We start from the raw sequence: 23,257 nt of genomic DNA on the forward strand, positions 1-23,257 counted from the left end.
TTCCGTTTTTAAAGTGGTAACAAATATCACAGACGAAATAAAATGGAGAAATTGAATGTAGAGCCTAATTTAAGGCTGTAATTGCCTTTTGTAACTCTGATTAATTTTTTTCAAAACAGTCTCGATTGACATTAAGTAAATGTTATAAATGTGAACTTAAGAATTTATCCTGATAAGAAGCATTTTAAATCTTTTACTTTATAGTTTCCTTTGGAAATAGAAAAAAGGGGGTTGCTGCTAAAAAGAAGTTTGGAAACAGGTGGTTCTTTACTAGCTAGTAACCTTGTGAAGCCCAGCGTGCTGAAGCTCACAGAGATAATATAGTTTAAAAGGCCACGAAGCTTCAAAGATCCATGGAACCCTGGTTTCCTCCCACTCAGGCCAGTGTGTTCTAACAATGTGGTTACCAACACCCAATCTACTTCCTTCATTTGGACCGAAGCCTAGATCTGATGGTCCAAAACTAGAGTTTAAGGCCTGCTTGGGTATGAATGCCAAGTTTCACTAGTCAAAAGAACCTTGACAGTCTTGAAAAGTGATCTACATATAAAAAGACTGTGGGTGGTGGTGTGTATATGAAAGTGGAGGAGGCAGGCACTGCCTTGCCAGGATACATTCAGACAACTTAGGAGTCTTTGGCGTTAGATCCATGTTCAAAGCCCGAGTCCGCTCCTTACTACCCATGTGACTTTGGGTAACTTTTAACCTTTGAGCTCCAGGGTCCTCATCGATAAAATGGCTAAAAATGTGTCTCATCAAGCTGTTTTTTTTTTTAATAAACATTTTTATTTATTTATTTATTTGGCCGCATTGGGTCTTTGTTGCTGCGCGCGGGCTTTCTCTAGTTGCGGGGAGCGGGGGCTACTCTTCGTTGCGGTGCGCGGGCTTCTCATCGCGGTGGTTTCTCTTGTTGTGGAGGACGGGCTCTAGGCGCGTAGGCTTCAGTAGTTGTGGCGCTTGGGCTCAGTAGTTGTGACGTTTGGGCTCAGTAGTTGTGGCTCGTGGGCTCTAGAGCACAGGCTCAGTAGCTGTGGTGCACGGGCTTAGTTTCTCCGCAGCGTGTGGGGTCTTCCCAGACCAGGGCTCGAACCCGTGTCCCCGGCATTGGCAGGCGGATTCTTAACCACTGTGCTACCAGGGAAGTCCTTTTTTTTTTTAAGTTTTTTTTTTGATGTGGACCATTTTTAAAGTCTTTATTGAATTTGTTACAATATTGCTTCTGTTTTATGTTTTGGTTTTTTTGGCCCTGAGGTATGTGGGCTCTTAGCTCCCTGACCAGGGAATGAACCTGCACCCCCTGCATTGGAGGACAAAGCCTTAATCACTGGACCGCCAGGGAAGTCCCTCATCAAGTTGTTTTGAAGATAAAATGATAGAATGTATGTACCTAATGCTTCACAAGCGGTAGCCATTAATTCAAGATGGTTCTTTGAAGGTTGAATGTGGCAGGTAACACCCATTAGTTTTATATCATTTATTTCTCTTTTTAAGTAGGGGGTATGCCAGTGTGATTAGCTGGGTGACAGCAAGAAGTGAGGTCCTGTCCTGTTTGGATTAAGGCAAAGAGAAATGAGCCCAGCCAAGGATTCATCGATCTCAAACTCCCCAGGGAAACTGCAGGCAGGTGCACCAGAGGGAGCCAAGACAGGAGAGACGGCAGATGGACCACGGCCTCTCCTCCTCCTCTGGCCCAGGAAAAGCACACAGAAGCCAAAGCGGCGAGTCCAGGACTGGAGGAACTGATGTACCACTTCTGAAAAACGAAATCCACATACGCGAAACGCAGGCAGAAACAGACTCACCCAGAGAAAATTAGTAAAAGTGCACGCTTTATTATGTACAGCACTGGAAAGGGAGGCCACCTGGAAAAAACTCTCGTACTAACACTGTCATCCTAGAGCTCCTTCTATGCCTCCTCCCTCCCAGGCAATTTAATTCCAACCTTTTGGACTATGAATCCACAAGGCAGAAGAGCGAAGGCTGTTTGGTATCTGGAGATAGACTCAAGGAACAGAAAGCATTGAACCTCTAAGTCTGACAAGAGGTTTTCAGCCAGGAAATGTGGTTGTCTCCTGGTCCTCAGCGGTCAAGGGTGAACCACCTCACAAAAGAGAGAAAATCATTATTTAAAAATTCAAAATATAAATGCAGCTTGAGTTCCAAGCCAAAATGCTCTGTATATTGTATATCTAATGAACTCAGCCAGGCACCTGGATCCATGGTGGTTCAAGGTTTTGTAAAATAACCTTAGAAATGGGCTGTAGGGGAGGGGACTCTCGGAGGCTGGGATTTGACAGAGTGACCCAGCTAAGGACAGATATGAAGGGCAGCTTTGGGTAAGGAAGCTGCTATTCTTAAGACTTTTCTAGGTGAACTCAGAGCTTCAAAGAGGAAGTGGTACAAATGTCACCAGGCGGCTTTCCAGACCAACAGAAGAATGCCAGATTACTTGGCTTCACAGGCATTTGTGAAACGGGAAGGAGCTTCTTAATATTACAGCAGTGGTGGTTCAGGTCTGACCACTTCCTCCTTCAGCATCACCATATACGACAGAAAAAAAAAATCACCAGGGAAATAAAAAAGATCTACACCTATATAGATATGCTAAGTTTGAGAGCATCTTCCCAAGCTCCTTGGATATTGTGTGCCCGAGAGACTATGAATTCCTTCTACTACTTAATGAATGGTAACCAAGATAGCTCACAGTGTACACGAGTCGATAGCATGCAGACAGTAAAATATAAGGGTTTTCTGAAGATATATTTTTTTAAAGTACTAGTCCCTTAAGCTATTCAAATGGGTATACAAACAATGGTTTATAGAACTTAGAGAAAATTTTATTTTAAAAAATCAAAACTATTTAGAACCTGATATATGAAAATAGGCAAAAGTGAGAAAAAAAGCACTTTTGTGACAAGTATTTAGCTGGTTTGAAAGACAGACCACAGAGGAATCATTTACTCATAAAGGGGCTCAAAGAAGTTAAAAGAAAAAACCACCCACATTATTTTAAAAGGACCTCTATAGCAATGGATTTAGAAGTCTTTCAAGAGTTAGGGTAATCATTTTCCTTAATCTTCACCTTTTTCTCCAGTGCTAACAGGTACTGGCAAGAAAATGTCTACTCTCAAGTAAGGATTATTTTGCAACATTGGGGGTGTGGGTGGGGCGGTTTGAGTTCAGAAGGTAAACTGATGTTAGGAAAATTTCCTTAACTGAGATTCCCCGGAAGTAAGGCACATGTGGCCCAGAGAAGCTGGTTGTAGCCCGAGGTCACTGTTCCCTGCAAAACATTTGTCCAGCCAGGATGTCAGGTGGGGATGATAGTCTACCTTCCTACTTTTGGCCTGGCTGCTGATAGAGGGCACAGAATGACTCAATGAAATTTGAAAGAAGATGGATTTAACCTATCGCATAACAACCTAAAAATATGAACTTTTAAGTATTTTAGAGTGAGAGATTATCTTACATAAATCATACTCTCATGTAGTATTTACAAGCCAACAACCTTCATCTGTGGCTAGGAGCACTACACGTTCTAAGAACATCACACTCAACATACGGAAAAAGGAAGGGAGGGAGGAAAGTCAAGGTTCCCGCCCTATTCCCTCCGTATGGGTTAGAGGCTGGTTTGGTCCTCACTTCATCCTTAGGAGGGAAGAGCTCATCTCTGCATCGGCCTACATGGCTCACTATTTTGCCCCTATGACGCCTTGCAGCATATCTATGGGCAGAGGGAAGACGATGGTTGAGTTTTTCTCAGCAGCAATGGTGGTCAGTGTCTGAAGGTACCGGAGCTGAAGGGCGGCAGGAGATTCGGTGATGACCATGGCGGCTTCTTTCAGAGCCCTGGAGGCATTCATTTCTCCCTCAGCTGCAATGACCTACAGAACAGTGGCAAGGAGAAGTCAAACCTGAGAACACGGCGGGTGCTGAGCAGTTCAAACCAGGGTATGTCTAGCTCAGGTGGTACACAAAGCCTTCCTGGGAGTCGGCCAGAATAGTTCTAAGGAAATCAATTTCCAGACTCAGTTCCTGTATGTTCTTTTTCCTGTAACTGATTTGCCTGAATATGTGCCTGAGGTCAAGACATCTTCTTTTACTATTTATTGCCTTTCTCCCATTTCTAGTACACCAAACAAGGGGACAATTCAGAATACTGTGTAGGGGCTGAGAAAGTGAATGACCCCAATGACTGGATACAAAGCCTTTTGCAAGTCAGATGGATTTCCAATTCTTTGATTTCAAAGAAAGGGAAGAGGACCTTATTGTACTGCAAGCGGATGAATGGATAATTAAAAATATTTTTTGATGAAAGATCACTGTAGGATTTTTTAGCACGTAAATTCAGAGGGAGTGCTAAGAATTGTATAAAGTTACTTAAAAAAAAACTTCCAATTCCATCTACTTATTTATATAAATAAGGTTTCTTACTCCTTATACCTGTAAAAATGAAAAGTAGAATTGATGCTGAATCTTGTCTTATTCTAGCAATAAGTAACAGCCATCTACAAAGACATGAATTCATTCCTCATTCATCTCATTGAGACCCTTGCTTGTAGTCAGAGAAATTTTAAAAAATATTTTAACTTATATACTAAATGTGTTCCAGAAGGGTGAGAAAATAATTCATGACAAAATGCATTATATTAGGAAAAGACTGTGGGGGAGTTGGAATGGAAATATAAGTTCAAGGAGAAAAAGAAAAAGTGAAAAATTCCTAATTGCTAAAAGAACTTATTCTTTCATCATTCTATAAAACAGAGGATGAAATCATTACGTTATCGAAATTTCACTGGATACATTTAAAAGAATGATGTTAACAGTTTCATTTTAAAATGTCAATATTTAAAACATGCCAGGACTTATATGCTTGACAAGTATATACATTCAAAATGAAAAATTTTACATGTCTATTTAAAATGTGAGATGTAGAGTTTTTCTAAATTCTTTGAGGGGTTACATGAGCAAAAAGTTTGAAGATCACTGGAGTGGTGGGGAGGGCAGGGGCTTTGGAGCTTGGATGGTCTTAAGCTCAAATTGCAAACCTAACCCTTCCTAGCTGAATGTCCTCAGAAAGGTTACAGTAAGTCCCCCACAAACGAACGAGTTCCGCTCTGAGAGCACGTTTGTAAGTCCAATTTGTTCGTAAGTCCAACAAAGTTAGCCTAGTTACCCAACTAACACAACTGGCTACATACCGCTGCTTCTACACTTGCTTCCGGACATCCTGGGCTTGAAATAAAGATACTGTACTACTGTACTCTATAAAGTACTGTAAAGTACACAAAAGCACAGCCACTTGTAGAGGATGCACGCACACGACAATGTAACCGAGACACATGAACTAACTTATGTGACTGGACACGCGAACGCACGTTTGCATCTTTGAAAGTTCACAACTTGAAGGTACGTAACTTGAAGGTTCGTATGTAGGGGACTTACTGTATTTAACATTCTGAGCCTCAGTTTCTTATTCTTAAAATGGGATAGCACCTACCTCATGGGACCATTGTGAGGAAGACAGAGAAGGTCTATTATATGTTGAGTGTATAAACGGAGGCTAATTATGTAGGAAGGGCAAGCGACAAGTCAAGACCTAATTTTTGGATCCACTTATGCCCTAATTCCTAAAAGATTCAGAAGCCAAATCAAGGCAGTTACTTCTAATTCATAATCCTAGGAGAAGAGGTGTAAAGATACCATAATCCTCAAGACTAAAAGGGTAGTTAGGTTGTTCTCACAGGGATCTCAAAATATTAATGGTTCTTAACACTGCTGTGAATATCAGAATTAAAAGCAATGGTCTTACGACCAGTACAATTTCATTCACGTATACAGTAAACGTTGGGGGCCTCCCAGGTGTCAAGCTCTGTGAGGGGCTAGGGATAGAGGGGGAACTCCCCCGCCTCCCTCAGCTCCTGGCCAAGTAGGGGAGACAGACTGGAAGCAGGTCATTTCATTCCAGTGTGACAAATGCTGACAGAGACATGTACAAATGCCGGCACTGAGAAGAAAGAAATTTTTGCAGAAGGTGAAGTGGTGAGGTTACAGAAGAAGCTGAACATTACAGGACGAAAGCCTTGCTGTTTGGATTAAGATGAGAAAGAATATTTCAGGCAGAACACATGAAAAGGTACTGAGGTGTAAAAAAGCTGGTGTATTCCAGGACCCTGTAAGGGGATGAGCACTCTGGGGAAGAAGGGAAGGTAGGGGATGAATGAGGCAGGGTGGGAAGGTGGGAGACGAATGGGACAAGGTGGGAAGGTGTTGGGGGGGAATGGGGCGGGGTAGGAAGGGCAGCACAAGCTCGGGTGTTCGTCTTCATCCCGGAGGCGATGGGAACCCTCATCAGATCTAGTTTGAGCAAACACTCCGACAGATGTCTGAGCATCAATGAGAGAAAAGACGGAGAGGGACAGCTTTCAGAGTGATTTGGTGCCAGTCACCGGCAGTGGGGATGGAGGAGGAAATGGACTGGGGCGCTGCTCAGGAGGGAGACTCAACAGTGTGGGGCGGACTGGGACGGGACCAGAGGGGGACAGAGGCTGAGTCCAGGTTCCTGGATTGCGGTGCATTCGGTGAGACAGGGGATACTTACTGGGAGATGGAACCCAGATTAGAGGATAAAAACCTTAATTTATCAAGGCAAACCATTATGCCCTACTAGATGTGTGAGAAGGGGCCAGTGCCAGCCATACTGAAAGGGAAGCCGGGAACTGTCCTCCCAGGCAAACACTGGAGAGAACGCACAAGCCGACCCTGCCACGAGAATGGCAGGCTCCGATTTTCTTTCCATGTCATCTCAGATGTCCAGTTAGGTCCTTTTTTCTGTCTGGACATGGACCGACTGCAAAGATAGCTCATCTCCCACTACCAATCAATACACCATCTCTTGGCTGGGAAGCCAGACCCACCCGGCCGTCTCACATTTTGTTAATAGAAAAGCTACTCCGAGTGGGCTGCCCAAGAGGTGAACACAATACCACAGGCTGCGTCTAATACAGGCCAGGAGGGCACTGTGGGTAGGACGTTAGGAAGCAACGCAAGCTACCCGTGGGTGTGTGCGCCTTCTGCAAAAAGTGCAGTAGTCCCCTGTCAATCGGCACTTCATATTTACAGACCGTCGTGTCGAAAGCTGGCATTTTCAGGTACGTGGGCGGTCCTGCTGTCTCCTCCTGTGGCCCAGGGGGGCTGCTCTGAGGGAAGCGCCAAGAAAGGTGACCTGCATTCTTGCACCCCACCCTCTCCATTATTAGATGAGTAGCCCCAGAGATAGGAGCCCGAAAGCACATGCCAGGCGCTTTTCTGAGAACCGTGAAAAAGGAAATAAGGGAGAATTTGCAAGCACGGAAGACATTCCATTTCCAGTCATTAAGAGTTGGTCTGAACACTTTAAAAAGAGGTCCCCCTAACATATCATAACACGTTCAGGAGAATCTGTTCTCTTTTGTGACCTTTCTCTCACAATTACGCCTATGAGCACTTACACGTTCATTCTCTTTGCTGTGCAGTACACCTTCGTATGAATCAACCATGTTTATTTATCCATCCAGCTAGCAATGGATATGTGGGTAGTTGCCAGTCGGGGGTAATTACAAAGTGCTGCTGGAGTACTGGAGTGAACACTCCAGCACGTGCCCTTTGGTAAACAAACACGTGCATTCCTCGCAGATACATACAGTCTGACAGTTTTCCAGAGTGGTTGTTCCGATCTATATTCTCACCAACAAGACCTCCTCCCTCACCCACACTTGGATCTTTTGCTTTCTTTTTTCTTTTTTTAAGCCATTCTGGTGGATGGTTAGTGTGGCATCTGCTTGTGACTTGCATTTGCATTTCCCTGATGGCCAATTAACTTGAGGAATTTTTCTCTGAAGTCTCTTAATCTATAGACTCTTCCACCCTTTTCCTCTGCAGTTTATTTGTTGAAGAAACGGTGACCCCTATTTCCCTGAGAACTTGAGTACAGGGCCTTATGGCTGTTGCGGGGTTACTGTACCTTATGGAAGGATGAGACTCATTGTGATTCTGCGTGTTAACCGCAACCTTAAAGACAGCCTCACCCAAGTGAGAGCACAGTAATTCAGAATTCTAACCGGCTTCCTTTATCTCTTCTTATTGTTAGAAAGGGAAGTCAGGAGCTCTCTTTCCTAACTGGTGAGAATGCTGGTAGAAGAGACTCGGTCCATCCTGGAAAGTCCCAGAGGAGGCAGAGAGGAGCAGAAGAAATTCTAATCTCCATGGTCACTAATCAACCGTGTGCTTTTCAAGGAAACACATAACTTTTCTGGGCTTTGATGTTTTCATCTAAAGAGTGAGATGGCAAATAAGTTTCATGTTTAGGGCCAATTCCAAGCAGTTGCAGGTTGTTACCTGGAGTGCTTCAGCACGGTTCTAAGGTCAAGTCAAGCTCAGGGGAAGACAGTGCTGTGGTTAATTAATAGCCTGGGAGCCGGAGGGTGGAGTGGCAGCCTCTGGGCCAGGTATTTGTCACCTTCAGAAGATAATCCCTAAGGACCCTTCAGGCTCCGATACTCTACGTAGTCTATGTATGATAAATTCTATTATTCAATATGGTTTGGAAATGGGGCTTTTGGTTAATGACATATTCTAGGTAAAAGCGATTCCTAATCTTCCAAATAACTAAATTATAGTGGGGCATATTTAATATCATTAACACAAATGTAATTTAATCTTCTAAATAAAATATGATGGTTTGGAGAGAAAGTACTTGAGGGTGTTGTAGTGTCATCACAAGCATCAATGAACACATTAGGAAAATCTAAAAATCCTGGTTAGTAGAAAATTCTGGATGCAGTGTGTCAAATGAGCTACTATTCTATTTGGTGCTGGCTAAAAAATTATAGTGACCAATCTGTGGCTTACAGGGCATCCTAACAGAAGGGCAGGGTTCTGTGGTTAGCCAATTATCACCAGTTACTACTGTTTTCTAACGGCAACAAATTGGTTCGCTCCTGGTATCCTGGGAGATCTGTCACATCCACAGCAACCACTCCTATGAAAACTATCCCTCTTCCTCCACCCATTCATAGGTGAGGGGCTGTGGGACCTTATTAGGATCTTTGAGTGAAGTTGGACTGAAAAGAATCACTCAGCTGTGAATTTGGAATCGGGGCTGGTGTGTCTCCTTCAGCGTTCAACTGGGGAGACGTGCACTTGGGAGTCAGACATTCTCCCCCTCCAGCTGTCTGCAGCGAGACGTGGCCCAGGATATGGAATGCCTGCCTCCCCTGAGGCTGCTTTCTGGTCTCTGGCTCCAATTCTGGTGAGGCTTGACTCTACTTCCTACCCTTGGGTTTGGTGAGATATCCCTGTATCCTTATGCACTATCATCTCAATAGATCCTCTTTTCCAGGTTCACAAATATTCCCCCAGCACCTCCCATGGGGGTCATGTACCCACGTAGGGTTAAGACAGGCAGGGATAATGATTAAAAAAAAGAGGGGGGGGGGAGAAAAGCAGACATCAAAGAAAGAGAAGTGAAAAAAAGAGAAGAGGAGAGAAAGGAAGAGGAAACAGTAAGAAGGAAGAAGAACCTGGGAAAAGACAGAGAATGAAACAGAAGACAAAAATAAGGAAGGAAGGAATGGTAAGCAAACTGATGAAATTGCCCGTCTGCTCTGAAGTCAGAACTGTTAATGTGTCCTTAATAGGGCACTGGGAGAATAATGTATGGGATGTGCAGTGAGAACGAGGTAGCTCTCTGTGTACAGCTATTCCCAGGAGATACTGTTAAGTGAAAAAACCAAGGTGAAGAACAGTTATGTATTGTATGATCCCACTTTTGTAAACCAAACAAGCCAGTAGACTACTAACCTAGTCAAATAAACCCCAAATGGAAATCTTCAAGTATGTACGCTAAGCTGTTACGAGTGCTGGCCTCTGGGGGAAATACAATTTAAAGTGATGGGGAGAGCTTTCATCTTCACTACTGCAGGATCGTTTCAATTTTTTTTACAACAAACACGTTTTACTTTGTGTAATTAAAAAAGAAAACTCAACAGGAAAAACAAAAGGGCTACAAAAAATAAAAGGTTACCTTGGCCCGGGCCTCCCGGGCTGCTTCTGCTTCGGCAGCCATGGCTCTCTGGAGCTGCACCGGGAGCTTCACGTCCTTAATTTCCACTCGTTCCACCTTTATTCCCCAGTCATCAGTGGCATCGTCCAGAGTAGTCTGTTAGCAAGAGAGAAGGCAAGCTGGAAATGTTCAGCCCCTGCCCAGTGGCCTAACGTAGCTCTGTTCATTGGGATTTGGAGCGGGTAAGGCACTGGTGGAGGGTTGCAGAGAGATCAGTCATCCATGCAGGCCGGGAGGCTGAAGTGGGAGGCTGGGTTACTGGGGACTGTGGACCCTGATTCTGTTAACTAATAAGCTAACGTGGGCTGGCAAACTTTTCCTAAAAGGGTCAGATAGTGATGGTTTATTTTCAGTCTCTGTTGCAACTAACCCTACCCTTGCAGGTCAAAAGCAGCCATGGGTAGTACATTAATCAATGGGTGTGGCTGTATTCCAATAAAACTTCACTTATAAAAACAGGTGGCCAGCAGACTCCTGAGCCAATGTGACTCTGTGTGAGCCACGTTATTTCTTTGTGCTTCAGTATCCTCCCTTTACAACGGTAGGAATGAAATCATTCTATTCTATTTCATATGGTTGTTGTGGGCATCAAGTAAGACCAGAGATTTCACACACAGTGAAGTCTATACAAATAATAACAGTTCAGATTTATAGTACTTGATCTTTTTTGAACAAGTCAGGTTTGATCCATCATCTGTTACGTAAGCAAGACCGGAAAGCGCAAGAGTTGCAAAGGCAGTCACGGGACTCGCACAGAATATGGCTTTAACTACACCTGCGCTATCTTGCGGAACAGCCTCTGAACTATTATGCTAAAGAAAAAGGTTAACACTAATTCTGGGGGAAAAAAATACACACTGGAGGGAATTAAAAAACAACGCACACATCGGAGTGTTATTAACCCATGAGCTAATTATGTGAAAAAAATACCCTTCCATCAAGTTTGGGAAAACTTTTCTACAAAGAAAAAAAGGCCGGTGATTCCCCAACTTGACTTGATGAAAAGTTCTCAAACACCCATTGACCCTTTGCTTTATTTTCCAACTTCTGGTGAGTTGCAGCACTGGTGCACTCCTCACCTGCATGTTGTGTGCAATTTCTTCCCTGTCGGAGAGGATCTGGGAAAGGTTCTTGGTGCCCAGGACGTTCCTCAGAGTCGTTTGTGCCAAAAGACGGGTTGCTGAGTCAGCGTTGGTGATGTTCGCCACAGCCAGGGTAGCGTTCTGGACACGGTAGTAGACCACGCCATCCACACTAATTGTCACTGAATCCTTAGTGAGGATCTACAACACAAAGGAAGCAATTTTACAACTGTCAACCACCTCTTTCTTTAATAAAACTGTAAGGAATGTTATGTGACAGAACACCTTAAAACACTAGCTGATTGTCTTTAGTAAGTGCTATTGACTAAATGTTTGTGTTCCTCCAAATCCATGTTGAAACCCAATCCCCAGTGTGTTGGTGTTTGGAGGTGGGCCTTTGGGAGGTGATTAGGTCATGAGGGTGAACCCCTCGTGAATAGGATTAGTGCCCTTAGAAAGGAGGCCCCAGAGAGATCCCTCCCCCCTTCTACCATGTGAGGACACAATGAAAAGACAGTGGAAGCAGGCCCTCATCAGACACCAAATCCGCTGGTGCCTTGATCTCACACTTCTCAGCCTCCAGAACCATGAGCAATACACTTCTGTTGTTTATAAGCCACCTAGTCTATGGTGGTTTGTTACAGCAGCCCAAAGGGACTAAGAGAGCAAAGCTTCAGAATGTTAACTATGTCTATAAAATTTTAACAAAGTACATTCATTTATTTATTAATTCCATTCCTTCATTTGATCACTTAACAAATACTGAGACCTAGTAGCAGTTAGCAGCAGGCACTGTGCTATGTTCCAGGGATAAAGGTATGAAAAAACTTGGTTCCCACTTTCAAAGAGGTTGAGGAATCAAGGGAAGCTCTAAGGGACAAAGGATGGACAGCTTTAGGTGGCAGAGGTGATACATGAACTAAGTCTTGGAAAAGGAAGTAAATATTTTCTGAGGATAGAGTGAAAGAGTATTCAGGGCAGAGAGAATAATGTGTGAAAGGAACAGAGGTACCGGGGAGCCGAGGTTTGATGAACTGTAAGTAGCAGAGTGTTACTAGAACAAAGAGTGAACGGAACTGTTTTCGTAGGGTGAGGTCAAGGTGGAAGTATATTTACAGCACGCTACATAAAAATGCTCAACAGGACACAATGCATCACTGCTTCCTATCACATTCAAGGGCAAAGTCCTTGCCTTGGTGTAAAGCCCTTTGACATCTGCCCTCTGGCTTCATTCCTCCCCACTCCTGCACACACTCTATGCTAGATGACACGCAGGTCCCCACCTGCACCACGTTCCATGCCCCAGGCCTTTCTGCAGGTGGCCCTCTGCTTGCACGTCCTCCCTTCTCTTTCCCCCACGGCTTCAGGCTGGAGCGTCCTTACTCATCATTTAAGACACAGCTCAAGTGTCCTCTTCTCTATGGAACTTCCCTGATTCACTCGGCAGAGTTAAACACTCTTTCCTTTGCCCCTTCACTGCAGTGACATGATTTATCTACATCATCACTTCTCTGTTAGACTATGAACTTCCTGAGGGCAGTCTGTCTTTGTATCTCTAGCACTGGCAGAGCGCTTGACACACAGCAGGTAGTCAGTAAACACGAGATGAACGGGACTGAAACGTGGTCCCAGGAATACAGTGAGGGATGAAGAATGGGAGTGAGAGAGTCAGGAGACCCCAACTATAGTTTCAGCTCTGCCGGCACCTCCCTCGGTGACCTCCAGCAAGGCCTTTAGACTGACTGAGCGATTCCTCATTTGTGAGATGGGGCTAATAATGAGGCCCAAGTCTATGCAAATTTCTCTGAAGGTCAAAGAAGATGTTTGGAAACGAAGCCCTTTTGAGAGTGTAAAGAGCTATGTATGTGGAAAGTAATAAAAACAATGATAATACATAGCAGTTTAGTTCTGCAAGGCATCAAAGCAGTAATCCTTTTTTTTTAGTAACCTAAAAATACTTCTAACCTGGAAGAGAAGTGGGGGATTTGTAAATAGATATACAGTATATTACCATCTTGTGTGAAAATTAATCTTTTCTTATGATGTGATGGGAAAATGTGTATCATTTCTAAATGAGTTTTGCCACTGGGACTCTGCCACAGCTGGAGCTTTGTAAAGTTGCATCCTCTCTATCTACTGATTATTGTAGGCAGAGTGTTTATCTCCCTTTGCAGTAAGTTCACAGGGGATCAGAAAAAGGACTGCTTGCCAAGTTCCAATCCGCTCTGTGTTTAGAAAGCAGCTGGAAGGCAGAAGCTCACAGTGACCCTGCCAGACGCCTGCCATGTTTACAGAGGAAAGTGCCAGGAGAATTCCCCGCTACCCTGAATGGGGCTCCTAACAGTCAATCTTCCACGCAGAGAATACAGCAATGCTCTCAGTCTTGTTCTTGCGGGTGAAAATGATTTCTGGTTTCACCTCGTGGGTGTGGATTACGAAGTCTGACCTCCCTAACTACTTGGCTCAGGGCCAGCAGGGAAGTGCCTGAGCTGGTTTCTGGATTTTGTGACAAGGCTCCACCACTCTGCTGAGTACCTGGCCTGTGGCCAGGAAACACTGGCAGTTTTCTTCTGTCCCTCCCGTCATCATGTTTTTAGGCTTTCTATCTGCGACGGTTATTACAACTCCTTAGACACGAGTGCCAGGATGGCCATCACTCCGTCAAGGGCCAGGACGGAGCTGCTGTAGGACGCGCTTAGCGTGGAGCTGTGGGGAAAGCACTGCACAGGGAATCCCAAGGGCTGGCGCTGAGTCCTGGCTCCACCACTGTAGTTTGGAGGAATTCCCCTGTCTCACTGCAACCATCTACTTTCTGGGTTCTGCTGTGCGTTTCAACGGTGATGTGTGGAGCAATTTGAAAAAGCCTGAAATAATTACTAATATAAAACATTATATGCTTATCTAAAGTACCAAACGGGCAGTTTCTAATTCTTTGGCTTCTAACCAATTTAGTTAGAATACAGTCAAGAACCGTAAGAAGAATATTGTATCAGAAACCCAGAGAGGAGAAGTGTGGTAGTAAAAATGATGACAACGGTGATAACAGTAATATTATACTTACATTAACATGACAGTATGTTTTGTAATAATAGTAACGACAAGCACTTTCATAGCACTTACTACCTATCAGCCTCTGCTCTAAGCACTTTACATAGAGTATCTCATTTAGTCCTCACAAGAACCGCATAAAGTAGGTCCTGTTATTATAACCTCTATTTTATAGATGAGGAAACGGAGGCACAGAGAAGTTAAAGAACTTGCTCAAGGTCACACAGCCAGAAAATGGTGAGGGCAGCCAGCCTCTAAAGCTGTGCTCTGACCACTGTCCCCTGCTGCCTCTCAACGCCAGGCCCCTTCCCCCGTGATAGCTCAGTTATTCACAGCAAAAGACAACCTTACCTCCTGAGGAGGAATATCAAATGAAATAGTTCTCATGTCCACTTTGATGAAGCTGTCAGTGCATGGCAGAATAAAAAACAAACCTGCAACAGAGACATACACGAGATTAGAGAGAGACACCAGCACCTGACCAGCTCACCGCACCATTCAGTTCTAACAGAATCAACCTGATAAACCGAAAGCAAGCAGTTCATCTCAGTGAATGAGCCAGAAGCCAGGAATGTCATCCTTGACTCCCGCTGCTTTCTTCCCACATCTAACTGTCCCCACAAGACCTGTGGATTGCATCTCCTCACTGCACTGTTACTGTCGCCCATTTGTTTTCCCCTAGACCAATGCAATCACTTCCCAAGTCATCTTTCTACTCCTGCTAGTTTCTCTCCTATGAACCAACACAAAGCCCTGAACAAGCCGTATAAGGTCCTGCACGACCTTGACCCCGCTTACCTCTTCCGCCACTCCCCTCTCCTCCCATCCTGCACTCTGGCTGGGCTGGGCCGCCTGCAGTTCCCTGAGCCTACAATGCTCTCCTCTGCATTGCTCTGCACATATTCTGTGCTGGGAACACCTCTCCCCTGCCTCACACCATCTTGACATCCTGCCAAGATGTCACCTCCAGAAAGCATCTACTAGTTGGGGTCGTCACTCTTCTCTGGGTTTCCACAGCCATCTGTGACTGTTTGACCATAATACTTACCACGTGGGGTTGTAACTGCCTATTTCCTTGTTGGTGTCCCACCTCCAGGCAGTAAGATCCTTGAGGGCAGGGACTGTGTTTTCATCTCCCTTGAATTCCCAGAGCCTGGAACTCAGTGGGAGCTTAATCGAAGTTTGCCAAAAATAATGACTGAAAGCATTTATTTCAGTAGGGACTCTCACGCTCAAATTTCGATAGCTGTGGCTATTCTTGGCCTAAGATAAACTTATCAACTCAAGTAGGAAAGGGAGGGGAGAGGCAGGAAGGAAAGGGTAATTCCTGGTAAGCAGCACTGCTATTGTTGCACAACTTCTGCTATGAGAACTCTCTTCTGAGTCAACAGAGACCCTCATAAGGGAAATCACATCAGTAAAAGGGCGAATCTCGTTCTCCAGGCAAACAGTTCAGAGTCCTAGTACTGACCAGGTCCTTTGGCGCCTCCTTGTAAGATGCGACCCAGTCTAAAGATGATGGCTTTTTCATATTCTTTTATGATCTAGATTAAAAGCACAAATAATAATTTAACATGAGGAGTACAAGTATTTATACGCATAGCTTTTAAAATATATATTTCTGCTCTAAACAAGTGAGATGCCTCTATTTTGTTTTCTTCTCTATAATCCAGATAATAGCTATAGGTAACATGGTTAATGTTTAATTAGCCCTGCCAAAATAACCAAGTTATTTACTTTTATTATGGATTATAAAAGCAATAGATACTCATTGTATAAAATCTGGAAAGTATAGAAGAGTATACAGAAGCAAATCCACACCCTCACTCCTCAGCTGTTAACATTATTATTCAGTTACTCACGCATTGTCAATACAGAAAAAAAAGCGCTGAAGTCCTCGTAGTTTGTCTCCTGATTCCTTAAATTATAATAGTAACGTAATCTGAAAATTCTTAGAGCATATTTTCTCTTTTTAGGAATATGAAAATGATAGTCATTTATCACAGTATTAATAACTTTATAGACATTATTAACGTGATTAATGTATTACTAACACGTGCCAGGTGTTGTGATAAGTACGTAATTCATTGAATCCTCACAACAGCCCTATAAGGCAGGTGTTGCTATTTCCTCACATTCTACACGGCAAAGGTCACCCAGTACATAATGGCACCAGCAGTCACACCTCAGCATCCTGACTCTGGAGGACTTGTTCTCACAGGACCAGCCCACATCCCTGACTCCAGAAAATTTTAGATGGTGATCCCTACTTTAATCGTCAGGAGGGACTGACTGGGCAGTGGCTGAAAAGAAGTCTTACGATTCCATTATAATTGGTGACTAGAGTTAAGAATTATAGGCCAGTATGGTCTCTCTCTGTCTCTCTTACACACACACACACACACACACACACACACACACAAACACACAGTGGGTTTATGTACTTAGGAGTTGACCCCTTTCCAGATGTTGATGAAATATTCTTTACCTTTATGCACATCCATACTGACAACGGGAAAGTTAAAACTGTGAACAAGAATGATATAGCCACCAAAATCCATCCACAAGGTCCCAGGCCTGCACTGGGGCTACCTGTGAAAACCAAAAACACACAGCTCTTATCACTGTTCTCAGCATGGTTCCTCCATCATCTTCATCCTTGCTGTTCACTGAACACCAGCTGTTTACATGTATTTTCCCATCGAATCCTCATAAAGACCTTGAAGTGCAGGTGCTACTTTCCCTAATTTTTACTATGCAGTGAAGTGATAAAAGTAAGACCCAATCCCAACTACCAAGAAGGTTAAAGTTTAGTGGGCAAGATAGACAAACAGATCATTATAATACTAAGTGCAGATATAGTGTCCGTTCAGCCTATTTTGAAAACACAGAATAGGGGTAACTCACACCACACCGTTGGGATGGAGGTGAAAGGAGGGTGGGGTGGGGTGGGTAGGCAATGGTGATGGTTGTCAGAGGGGCTTCTTGCAGGATGTAATGGTTAAGGAAAATACCAATGAAAAGGGGAAGGAGGGCAAAGTGAATTTAAGCCGAGGGTACAGCACAATTAAAGGTGAAAATCATATGATACACGCATATAAGCTCATTTAGGTCCTCTTTTTAAAAAGGACACCTGTAAAATATCTCACTGGGTATATGCACAATGTATCATCCATATTGGTTCTGATTTCTTACTATTATGAACAATGCTATATATAATGAACATCTTTGTACATAGTTTCCCTCTCACATTTCTAATAGTTTCCCTTTTCTGTAACATGAAATAGTTTGTTTCCTTCTTTTTTTTTGGCTGCACCATGAGGCTTGTGGGATCTTAGTGCCCAGGACAGGGATTGAACCTGCGCCCTTGGCAGTGAAAGCGCAGAGTCCTAACCACTGAACCGCCAGGGAATTCCCTGAAATAGCTTTTTTCTGATCACAAAGATAATACATGCCCCACTGCAAAAAAATTTAGAAAAGTATAAGAAGGGAAAAATCATTCAATTCAGAGATGATAAATATTCTTCCAAACCCTTTCTATGTGCATGCACATTTTTCAAATAAATAAAATTTGTCACCTATGTTTCTCCCCTCTAGATATTGTTCTTTCACCTTCTTTTTTAGCCTGTCACTATGCATTTGTGCTTTTTCTGTTTTAGTTTTAATTTTTTATCAGTTAAACTTGCATAAAGCTAAAAAAGTCAAATAGTTCCACGAGTACAAGAATGCGGTCCCCTGCTCACCTCTTCCAATTTCTTCTACTCAAGGCAACCGCTGTTTCGGCTGAGTATTGTGGTATTTAACCCCCCTGTTTCTAAATAATACACTGGTTTGGTTATTTGTTGTTTTTTCAGTTTTGAGTTTTACCTATTGACTTTCTACCCCTCCCCCCCCACATAAATATACCCATCCTTTGAATTGCATAATTTTGGTTAGATCAATATCCAATTTTATAGTTCATGAATATGCAAATGCCATTCAGAGCTAAGCCATGTACTGAAGCATAATTTGTTTTCTTTTCCTGTACAACTTTTTTTTTTTTCGGGAGTCAATGTCTGTTTTTTCCCCTTTGCTTAGTTTTCAATGTACTTATTGATTCAACCCCAAACCTTTCATCAATTGTCTACACCTCCTTTCAGCAGGCTCAGGTATTCTACCAATTTCACCTTCCAAAGAAGAGTCTTGGAGCCGTGTCTGGACCTATTCATGTTCCTCGTGCAGCAACCATCCCTCTGATCGCCTTTCACCGTCATCCTGGGAAATTCCCTTCCCTTCCTAAGTTGTGCTTCCCCCTCTCTGTGTCTGATGTCTTCCTCGTTTTTAGTTTGTTTTTCCTTTCTGTGGGGGACAGAGGGACTGAATAGGCCTAGGGATAGATCGCTTTTCTTATCAACCACAGAAGGCGTCTGCTGTCTTTCCAGGAGCTGTTTTAATAATGGGAGGGAGGGAGGTGGTCAGAGGGGAAGAGGTAGGCCAGGCGTGGGTTACTACTCAGATCAGAAGGAGGGGCGAAGACAGCAGCGAGATGGGGCTTTGAATAAATAGGAGGCCAAGAAAGAAGCAGAGTGACGGCTGGGAGCATGAAGAAAAGACACACGTGGGTATCCAGGTCAACTGCTCTAAAACATAAGATGAAAAACCAGAAATACACATGAGTACTTTGGTTATACACGACTTTGTAGTTTTCCGATCCTGTGTCATAGTGTCAGGTTAACATCCTAACGCGTACTTAAGTAAAAGTGAACTAAGTTAATCCTGGAGGCTTCTAAGTTATCATTTTGAGGAGTACGGATATGTTCAGTGAGAGAATATTCCAAGCAAGGCCACTTCTCCATAGGTGGAGAAGCCCTATCAGGTGCTGTCATAACGGATATGAATCCCAGCAGCCTTTTTAGACAGTTTGTTACACTTCATGCACTGTAATAAATCACTTTAGACACGTATCTCATTTACTCCTTACAAAGCCCTGGGAAGTTAGGTGTTTTTAATTCCACTGTACAAATGAAGTAACTGTAGAAACATCTTTCCCAAGGTCATAAAATGGAGGATTTGGGATTCAAACATAGGTCATCTAACTCCAAAGCCCATGTTCTAAATCAATTTACTCTTTGACCCTTTGCCTCTGAATTAAAAAAAAAAAAAAATCCTTATTAAAGAAGTTGTTGTGTTTGGAGCACTTCCTCAAAACAGAATCCAAGCTGGGAAAGCATGGTAGGAGTTCCAAGACTGAAATCTGATATTCTTACAGAGGAAGCCCCCTTAATTCCAGCTGTGCCTATTTATAGCAAGAGACAGTCTCAAGGCTCATTGCCAGGCTCAGGTCTAGGTTTCCAAAATGAAAGGAATTCCAAACAAGGAAGAGATGGGCCACAAATACTTATCTGACAGCATTTGGTGCTTTCTAAAATACTGCTCCAAGTCTCCCATATTCCAGGCAAAGCTCTGTGTCCTGAACAGTATCGATAAATTCCCTGAGGGAAGGGATGTCTCTTTTTTATTTTTATATTCTCAATGTCTAGCACAGTATCTTGCAGAGAGTGGATATAAAATACTTAGCCAGCTTTCCAACTAGATATGTAATTTCTTGTGCATTTATATCCCTTATTAGATGAATTTCCTGAGAATAGGGAATGTTTAAGTTTCAACTTTCTGTGACTTCTTAGTTGTGCGTTCTTTACTTCTCTGAACCTTTGTGTCTTTACTTGAAATAATCAGATTGGCCTTGCAGGATTGAGGCAGTGCTCAGTAAACACAGATGACAGTTTTCTGTCATTCTCCTATTTCACTCAAGTGTTCAATTTCCATGATGAAAAATGGGAAAATAGGTGGCTTTTACCCTTCTTGATAAAAGCCTCTGAAACTACTTAATTTTTCCCTCACTTCGTGCCTCCCTCCTGCCAGGCTAGGCCGGGACATTCAAAGACCTTCAAGAAGGTGATTAATGAATCAAATTATTAAGTTATTGAATTATTATCTACATAAGGACAAATCGGAAAGTACAGCCCAGGTTTTTTGTGCTCAATTTCCATTATGTTCTTGAAAACCCCAGATGAGTATATGGGATTTGACTGCAAATCAAGAGGAAGAAAAAATTAAGTGGATTTTCTGAAAACTGGGCTTGGTCTTTCACTTTTCAAATGCTCAGCTAGAAATAATCCGAGCATACACACTGGAGAAATGGCGCTATTTCATAATATTCTAGTGCCTTTAAAATGAAACTATCCCATTCTCAACCCTTGAAACTCTTCCCCACCTGGTTATAGCTTAAAAAGGTGCATAAATCACATTCCTCAGAGAGGTGAGGCTTAGACTCCACCAGGCTGTAAACAAACCCTTAGTCATTTACGGTCACTACAGCCCAAAGGGGAAAAGAAATTCTCAGTTACTCCCCCAAATTTTATGAAATTCATTTCCTTCAAGATTCCCACTCATTACCCTGAGGACTGAATCCTCCCTCCTACCTTTATGAGGTAAAAGACAAATAATGAACAATAGGTATTTCTGAGACATTTTGGTTGATATACTTGTTGATATTTGCTGGGTAGGAACAATCTTAAAGATTAGGGATCCCATGATACTTGGTGGTAAATACTACTTTGCCATGGTTTAGAGTATTTTTTTTTCTTTTACTATCAAACTCTTTCCTGAAAACTGTGGTAGAATAAAATTTTAACCAAAGCACGATATTGAAAATGGATATAAGCCCATACATTAACATTTTTAAATTGAGCATTCAAATTGGGCTTACTTCCAGGAAACTAAATTTTTAAAAATATTACTTTTTTTTCTTATTTTAAAAACAAAATACTGTCACTATAACATTTAAAATTATAGTTTAGAATAGAGGAAGAAAAATGATCTATATTTTTATATCTCTGGATGGTGATTATTTTCTGCCTTGCTATTGGACACACAATATATATGTGTCCTTTGAATTTTTTCTAGCCTCCTTTTTTTCAAAAATGAAATAATAATTTTAAATCTGTTTTCCCCCCTATATTGTGGACATCTTTTCATGTCAGGAAATACTCTTTATTATTAAAGGTTGAATAATATTCTATTGCTCCATATGATGAACATTTAGGTTGTGTCCAGTTTTCCCAATTAGAAACTCTGTTGCTTTGAATATACTTTTAGCAAAGTTTCCATACATCCTTATTGTGTAAACTAATTTTGCTGAAAAGATGAAATTACACAATTCTTAAATTTCTCTCATTCTGGAGGTACATTTTATTAACACTAATAATAACCATTTATTAAATGCCTATCACATGTCAGCCACAAGCTTACTCCTTATATACATTATTTCTCATGTTTACAAAAATCTGTAAAGTAGATGTAAAATATTCCTTCCAGAGTCCCAAAGTACTAAAGCAAGAGAATTTCTGGGAAGAGACAAAAGAAAACAAAACAAAACCATGAAACAAATGGAAAAAACAAAAAACAAAACCAAGTTGTGGGCTTCCCTGGTGGCGCAGTGGTTGAGAATCTGCCTGCTAATGCAGGGGACACGGGTTCGAGCCCTGGCCTGGGAAGATCCCACATGCCGCAGAGCGGCTGGGCCCGTGAGCCACAACTGCTGAGCCTGCGCGTCTGGAGTCTGTGCTCCGCAACGAGAGAGGCCCGCGCATCGCGATGAAGAGTGGCCCCCGCTTGCCACAACTGGAGAAAGCCCTCGCACAGAAACGAAGACCCAACACAGCCAAAATCAATCAATCAATCAATCAATCAAACATACGCATCTGATTCAAGATCCTCATTAAAAAAAAAAAAAAAAAAAAAAACCAAGTTGTACAGTAATTTTTGTTGGGTTGGCTTCCAGACAAGCAGGAAAATATTCTTTTCAAGATTATAACAGGCATAATTTCAGAGTACTGCATGTTGCTAATGATCCCATATCAGCCGATTTCCTTTAAGGTTGATTGAATTTGGCACTACTAGAAATCATGTGAAATAATAAATTCCATTTACCATTGGGACTCTATTCTAAAGTTCAAAAGATACAGGATTTCTTCTTCAAGCAAAGGCCAGAAACATACCTTCACGCAGTATGTGAAAATCTGGCTGAGTCATACACATTACTACACACAGAAGGAAAAGGTAAGCCAAAGAATTATTGAAATACCAACATTTAAAGCACAATCTTTTCCTTCCTCTTTCCCGGTATACAGGTGAAATGCTTCATGTTGTAAATTGCCAAAAACGGTGTTGTTCGGGTGGGGAAAGACAGCATGGCTAGGAATTTAGTCTCAAAAACACGTTATCTGGTTCTAACAGCAAGTTTTAAGGGGCAATAGTAGGTCGAAACGAAAGGTCTTGACATTTTTTGAGTTTTTCTTAAAAGCATATATATTCAGCATACAAGTGTTCTTTTTGGCCACAACTACTCCTCATTGGAGATTCCATGTCAAGGTGTGGTAAAATTTTCCTGTAAAGGGCCACAGAATAAACACTAAAGGCTTTACAGGCCAGAAAGTCGGTCTCAACCACTGAATACTCTGCAAAAGCAGCCACAGACTATACACATATGAATGAACACAGCTGTGTTCCAGGAAAACGTAATTTATGAACACTAAAATCTGAGTTCCATATAAGTTTCAAATCTTCCTCTTTTTTAAAAAAATGTATAAATATAATAAAAACTATTCTTAGCTTGTGCGGCATACAAAGCAAGCAGTAGGCCAGATTTGGTCCACAGGCCATACGACTCATTCCAGTTCTGTCATATAGTCATCTATTTGAGGAGAAGGACATTGTGAGTTAAAGAAGACACCTGATCTTTCTTCTGGCATTTCAAGTAAGGGTACAGTTCCCAGATTCCTAGTTTCTCTTCCCTTTAATTGTTTTGAAACAAGGTCTTTAAAAGACCTGATAAATAAGAATTCAAGGCGGAAACAGGCAAAAGGGCAGATAAAATATTTTATTTGAATATAAGTATGTCTTCAGTTAATCAAAATTTTACTATAACTGAGTTTTTCAAATGACTGGGATTTTAGGAGAAAGACAGAGAAGGGAAGGAAACAAT

General features: G+C 42.4%; 1 protein-coding gene across 1 annotated transcript in view; it reads right to left on the minus strand.

Moving 5' to 3' along the window:
• Positions 1-1,812: 1,812 nt before the first annotated feature.
• STOM (stomatin) overlaps positions 1,813-23,257 on the minus strand; it is a 28,953-nt gene continuing 7,508 nt past the window's right edge. The window contains exons 2-7 of the mRNA XM_007178095.2: positions 16,721-16,824; positions 15,704-15,776; positions 14,584-14,666; positions 11,182-11,385; positions 10,064-10,198; positions 1,813-3,884 (exon numbers count right to left, since the gene is read on the minus strand). Of these exons, the coding sequence (XP_007178157.2) occupies positions 3,693-3,884; positions 10,064-10,198; positions 11,182-11,385; positions 14,584-14,666; positions 15,704-15,776; positions 16,721-16,824 (791 nt within the window). The 3' untranslated portion in view covers positions 1,813-3,692. The remainder of the gene's footprint in view (positions 3,885-10,063; positions 10,199-11,181; positions 11,386-14,583; positions 14,667-15,703; positions 15,777-16,720; positions 16,825-23,257) is intronic.

Source organism: Balaenoptera acutorostrata, chromosome 6, assembly GCF_949987535.1.
Source record: "Balaenoptera acutorostrata chromosome 6, mBalAcu1.1, whole genome shotgun sequence".
Classification (NCBI taxonomy): domain Eukaryota; kingdom Metazoa; phylum Chordata; class Mammalia; order Artiodactyla; family Balaenopteridae; genus Balaenoptera; species Balaenoptera acutorostrata.